The sequence below is a fragment of the Heptranchias perlo genome, chromosome 3 (assembly GCF_035084215.1).
Source record: "Heptranchias perlo isolate sHepPer1 chromosome 3, sHepPer1.hap1, whole genome shotgun sequence".
Lineage (NCBI taxonomy): Eukaryota > Metazoa > Chordata > Chondrichthyes > Hexanchiformes > Hexanchidae > Heptranchias > Heptranchias perlo.
The window spans coordinates 93,717,879-93,724,270 of NC_090327.1; the positions used below are offsets into that span (position 1 = coordinate 93,717,879).

The 6,392-nt window shown below is 43.5% G+C and overlaps 1 protein-coding gene across 1 annotated transcript; it reads left to right on the forward strand.

Annotated features, from left to right (window-relative positions):
• Positions 1-1,109: 1,109 nt before the first annotated feature.
• si:ch211-153f2.3 (alanine and arginine-rich domain-containing protein) lies at positions 1,110-6,124 on the forward strand. Its single transcript, XM_067980809.1, has 2 exons — positions 1,110-1,718; positions 2,346-6,124. The coding sequence occupies exons 1-2, from the start codon at positions 1,515-1,517 to the stop codon at positions 2,565-2,567; spliced, it is 426 nt and encodes a 141-aa protein (XP_067836910.1). The 5' UTR covers positions 1,110-1,514; the 3' UTR covers positions 2,568-6,124.
• Positions 6,125-6,392: the final 268 nt, after the last annotated feature.

The following is a 6,392-nucleotide window of genomic DNA, read 5'->3' on the forward strand; positions in this document are numbered from 1 at the left end:
AGATACCCATGGAACCAAAGGACCCCAGCCCGCATGTCCCTGGGCCCATGGGCGGTGGCCTCCTGGAGCAGGGCATGATGGCAGTGTCCAGGGTGACCAGAGAGCAGCTGGTGGCTCAGGTGTTTGGATAGTAATAACCCCCTCCCCCCCAAGCCCTCGCCCCCCCTCCCTGAAGTTCCACCAGTGGAATGGAGGTGGATCAGGAACTCTGGAACAATTTTTTTCGTGGACTGATCCCCGTGGTAAAGCAAACACACGAAAGGACGGGCAAGGTTTAAACAATTAAACTTTTATTTAGTGCAACAACAGTCAATAAATAACATCAGTGTAAAAGCAGATGAGGGGGAATAAACAGTAATCCCTCATTAAAAGCGAGCACAGAGTGAAATCAGTGGGAAAACGGCGAGGAATGCAATGGATTCCTTTGTTGTGTAAATGAAGTAAGGATATTGTTCCCAGACTGCACTGGCACACGTTTGTGGCACACCCCAGGGACTGGCAGTTTCTTTTCTCTGTCGGTTCCACTCTGCACGCCTGCCTGTGCGCATCAGTGACCGACTAAAGATTAACAGCACCAAGCAAAGCGAGCTGGACATTACATTAGGGTGTGCCAGACTTTCTTACCGTTACGGGAAACAAAAATCAAGAGCTAGAACAATCCCTAAAATTGAACTATCCGCTCAAATAGCAACAAATCAAGTAAAAACACTTTCACCATATCCCCACTTTGCATTAGAACTATTGGCTTCTCTGCCCCAGTAACAGGGCAGTCTCTAAATTCGCCATACTATCGCCCTGAGACTTTAATGTTCCGCTGGATTGCTGGTTTGATCTAGAAAAGGCGCCTGTGTGTGTGATACATGGTTGTTGTCAGTATTTCCCAATGTTTAGTTTGCAGCCACAGTCGGTAGTTGTGTCTGTGTCTTCTGGTCGGGAGCAGCATTAACTAGGAGGGGGACACGACTTCTCATTGTTTTCACTCTCAATTGAGTGCAAGCGATGCCTGTTCATTGACTTGCGGTCTCATTCGCTGGGGCGGCGACAAGCCCTCTCCCTCCCTCTCTCTCTCTTCCTCCCTCTATTTGAATCTACCAACTTTTGTCTTTGGGGAGTACAGCGGACCATCTCGGCGGCGAACACAACAATAGACTTTGTCCCGCTCTCTCCCTCGGAGCTTTCCATGGTAACAATTACAAAGCGTGTTGGAACGGTGGAGCGAAGGGGAGGGAGCTGACAAACAAGCCCAGCTCCCCCCCCCGCCCCCTCTCTGGTTGCAAAAACCGGCTGCTGTTATCGAGAACTACCAAGAGTTAAAGGCTGTGAATGCACAATCTTGGCATCGGAGAAATCTCCGGAGAGACTTGCAAATTGTATCAAATGCAATGCTGCATCTGGAAGCGGTGGTTTATTCCTTTACTCGGCTGTAAAGCTATCTGTTTAGAAGCTACCCACTCTTGTGCACGACTAGATCTTTGAAGAGTCCCCATCTAGACCGCCTGTCAGTCTTATCAAGTATGAGCAACGACAACCAGTATGAAGACACTGTCTCCAGCATGGTGTTGGAGAATATCAAGCACAGGCTACTGAGCGCCTTCAGGGGACCCCCGGCACCGTGCGACAAGCCCGAGTCCTGGACTCTGAGCAGGAATCCCCGAGCCGATGAGGAGCTCCGCAGAGCCAAGATCGATGGGGCCATCACTTGGCTCCGGACGGAACTGGTGAGGAAAAGCTGCACCCCCCCCTCCCCTTTAACCCTCAACTCTTTCCCAAACGATGACTCGAATTGAATCCCATGTCCCTGTGAGTCACTGTTTCGCCGCTTCCTGTATTCCAGATGGTCAGAGCCGTGTTGGGATCCCACTCCTTGTGTTGGAGCCCCCCTAACAGATTCACCAACTGTTGGGGACCAGGGCAAACAAACAGCGGCAAGTGCGCGTATCCAACCCGCTGACCACCTACTATTACTGTATTAGCTGCAGGGAGATTGAACAACTTCCTGCACCTTTCCTGTACAAATGTTTTTACTAAACACAAAGCCTTTCCCGCCTTCTTTTGTTTAAAATAGCCACCTTTTCTCTAACTGGATGAATACGTTTTGTCGAGATAGTTGTGTTACTGGTGATTGGGGAGAGTGTTGCTGCGGACTGGTGTTAATGGGGTTGGGCGGTCAAGGCTGGTGATCAAGATGATAATTCATTTTGATTTTTCAAACGAGATTCACAGTAAAGTAAACTTCTAATAGATTTAATGCCGTCTGTCCCAAGTAAGAATCCAACCTGTTGAATATCAATGGTTCTGAATATGCAAATTGTTAGAAGTGGCTGTCTCGCCTCTTTCATTTGCAGTTGGAGATGCGATCCCAGGACCGGCAGCTCGCCAAAACCTTGCTGGAGTTAAACAGCGAAATTCAAAAGCTAAGGAGTGAACACGAATTGTCCAAGAATTCGGGCAGCAGATCTCCACCAGCCGCCCGGGATCGTGAACTTCAAACCTTTGGACAACGAGACAAAGAAGCAGAGCAGGCAGGTTCTGCCACGGGAAGAAGAGAGAAAACTCACTTAATGTAGCGTTGATGCCCTGATTTTGCAGTGTTTCAAACCCAATTAACACAATACACAGCCTGGGTCAATCGCATTTCACAAAGACCAACATTGTGAACACCCAGCAATACCGTCAGACTTGCCTTATTAATAGACGCTTGAGTTGTAACTAGTAAAATAAACATAAACACGTTACGTCGAATTAAAGAACTTTAACACATTTTTTGTAGAATAGCAAATGTATCATATGTTCAACACAAAAAAGGTAAGCGATACAACAACTAAGTTAAACAAAATGCAAAAATCTACTCTAACACCGATTTTCTTTCTCCTGCTTGCATACTTTGCCTTGTGATATCGGTTGGGGGCAGACTGAGCTCGCAGATGTTTAACGCTGTGAACCTGCACGGGCCTTCCCAGACAAAATGGAAAATGTTGGTGTCAGTTGCATCCTGGACCCGTCTATGTGCAGGTCTGGTGCAGCTTTCAGTAACAACCTGCCAGATTCACAAAATTTGCATGTGTTCGTATTGTGTTGCCAAATCCCTCGAGTAGTATAAATAGGTGAATTTGACAAGAGAGGAACCGACTCTATTAACAAAGTGTTAAGTACAAAAACTGCCACCGTTGGAGGCAGTGTACACACACAACATTGTTTACAGAGGGCACTGCTGTCTGTGCCACCAATGTCAATTCTAAGCAACATTGGCGGAGGTGGACAGAAACTTGCCTGCATGCAGGATTGGGCAGCAAAGTGGTTTTGCTGCCATTCACTTGTAAGGACTGTCTGTGAAGGAACCGTTACCATAAGAAAATAGGAGCGAATTTTGAAGTAAGAAAAATAGCGCATGCTCGGTGGCAATCACAGTTTTTTAAGTCGCCTGTTCTTATTTTGGCTCCTGCCTATAAATGGAACCATTTCAACAGCAGCAGGTTGGGAGTTATCACAGGAGAAGCAGTGCAGGAAGTGGTTCTGCAGTGTAAATCCATTATGAGGCACTTTTGGTGTTGGCGTCATGCTCTTGGGTGCTGAACCAACAACAAAAGTATCTCTGTAATATATTAAAAAGCTTACATCTGCATACACTTCCTGTCAACTCTTTCCATTATAAATTCCTATGTCTGTATTTATAATGGAAACTGCCTATGTAAACTGGTCACGCTGTAATTACACACTTCCCTCAATAGAGACGCTGCAGCACTACCATTACACTTGGTCTAGACCCATATGCAATGCCATGGGAGATCAAGTAGTATATTATTAAAAATCTTGAGCATGATGCATGCTCTATTGTAACCTCCAATGTAGACATTTCCAAAGGGAGTTCCAATTTTAAAATGTCAGCATTCACCTGTTCCACTTACCTGTAATGATTCTTTGAGTGCCACAAGATAGTGATGATGAATCAATAGCCTGTTTTAGACCGATTTTCTTTTAAATTAATGGAAAAGAAAATCAGGCAAGGTGTAAAACATGCTGCTGATTCATTATTACCTGTTTTTGACCCAGCGATAGAGGTGAAAATGACCCCAAAATAATGATCAATGTGTGGGATAAACTTCCAGATAGAGTAGTGGAGGCAAGAGCCCTGGAATCATTTAAGAAACGATTGGCTGCTACAGTGGGAAGTCACAGGGTGGACTAAATAAGAGGGGCTGAATGGCCTTCCTCATCTGTGATTATCTTGTGATCTTGTGAAAGAAATATTTGAGCATGTTGGTGAAATGAGCTAGCTTTCAATTTCTCCTTTACCCACTCATTTATTTATTTCCCTTTGCATTTTTTGTTTGTCCTTCACCATGCAACATTTCTCAACCAAAAGGGCAGGCAGACAACAAGCCTGACTAGACTTTTGCCAATGTCACTCAATCCCACCACTGGCAGGTGTGTGAAAATGTCCTGGGTGACTCGCTATTTTTATATTTCCCTTCCTCCCTGCAGTGACTAAGTAATGGTCCTTTACTACGTGTCTTCCCCTGGTGACAGAAGGAAAAACAATGACTCACAGATATAAGCCTTGGTCTGATCACTCTGTCCTACATCAACACCACTTTAATGTTGCAGTCAAGAAACTGAGTGAAAAATTGAATCAAATTCTTCTATGTTACAGCATTTTAGAAATAAAACTAGAACTCTTCATGCTTTTAATGTTATGTATTGAAATTTTCTACAGTGTCTTGCTGTCACTTTCCCTTTCACACAACAGTACGAATCCTGGAGATACAAAAGTCTTATAGCAGACTGTCTAAGTTATGTCAGAAATATTTGCAGTTGAACAATACTTTTGGGTGTTGTAGTTCTTGGAGTCTCACACAGTACAGAAAGCTATTGCTGAGAAAAAATCAACTCCAAAAATGTTATGTATGATGCTGGGAATAAGTCAATGTATGGAAAATGATTTCTAGATCAGCTTGGCTCAGTTGGTAGCACTCTCACCAATAAGTCAGAAGGTTGTCAGTTCAAGCTTCAGTAAAGACTTGAGTACATAATTTTGGCTGATGTTTCAGTGCCATACCAAGCAAGTACTGCATTATTTGAAAATAATCAGAGAAAAGGAGGGGGTCAGCTGATCTTAGGGTGTTGGTAGAGGATTTACAATTGGCCTCAGCAACCTTAGGTAAGGGAGGGGAAATTGAGCAAGAATCTTGCTATCCAGAAACCATTGCTGGAAATGTACATGTGGACCTCAGATAAGGACAGGATCAGGCTCAGCTGTGATGTCCATCGTGGTAAAATAGCCTGCTGGCAACCACTGCCTAGACTCACTTATGTAGAATGGCCATGGGTGAGTTGCTGGAGGACAAACAGCATCGAACTGTAAGTCATCAAGGAGCTAATGGTTTCAGAAGAGGAGGAGGTTGGAAGAAGAGAAAATTGTCAAAAAGCAGGAAGACAAAAATTTGGAGTTTGGACCTCCAGAATATTATGCCACATTTTACCATTTTTCTTTGCAATTGTTCACAGCCAACCCTAATGCTGTCCTCACCTAACATCTGCACATATGAACTGTAGAGCAGGAGCCACTGAACAATCAGCAGAAGCATCAACCTTAGCTGATTTTTCCCCTCCTTAGTCAAGGGACACTCAGGCTAATTGTAGTGTCCCACCTCTACCCCAGCAAAGATCAGCTAAATCAACCCAGGTGCAACATGGGACCTTCCTAGTCTGTTTGGGTCAATATGTCACACAGCCAATACCAATTGAACATCTTTGCCATTTAATGGATATTGTTTTTAGACCTCTGAGGAGAGGGCTTTTAATTCAGCTAGTTTTTTTTAATATAGTCATACTTTGCAGAAATTTGATACAATGTTGAGGTATTACAAATATAATTGGGTAGGTTAAATATGCCCAATACAATGTATACCGGACTTCTATAAATATCCAGATCATATTATTGGGAATCAATATTTTTGTTCTGGGATACGGGGCAATTTTAAGCACTGACACACAAAATGGACGGTGAGGCATCAGCCTAACAATTGCTTCTCTTGAATAATAAATATGCAGCTATGGTATTAATTCTGTATTGCGACAAATGCCTTTCACAGTGATCTATAAAACTTTTCACTTGTTTACTAAATATGTTTGACCATATTTTCCACTGGAAATAATGCATGACAACCATTGAGAGTGTGTAGTAGGAAAGTGGGTAGAAAGTGGTAATGACAATTTGTGCTGTTATTACTAATATACTGAATTTTCCACCTCTTCTTAAAAGTGCATACTACCAGAAAAAAAAGACATTTACTTTTTAAAGCCTTGTTCATGAGCTTTCAGGGAGAATGACAAGGGAGTTTTCTGTTCATTTACAGAATTACAGTTAGTTAGATCATGAGCAACGAAGATAT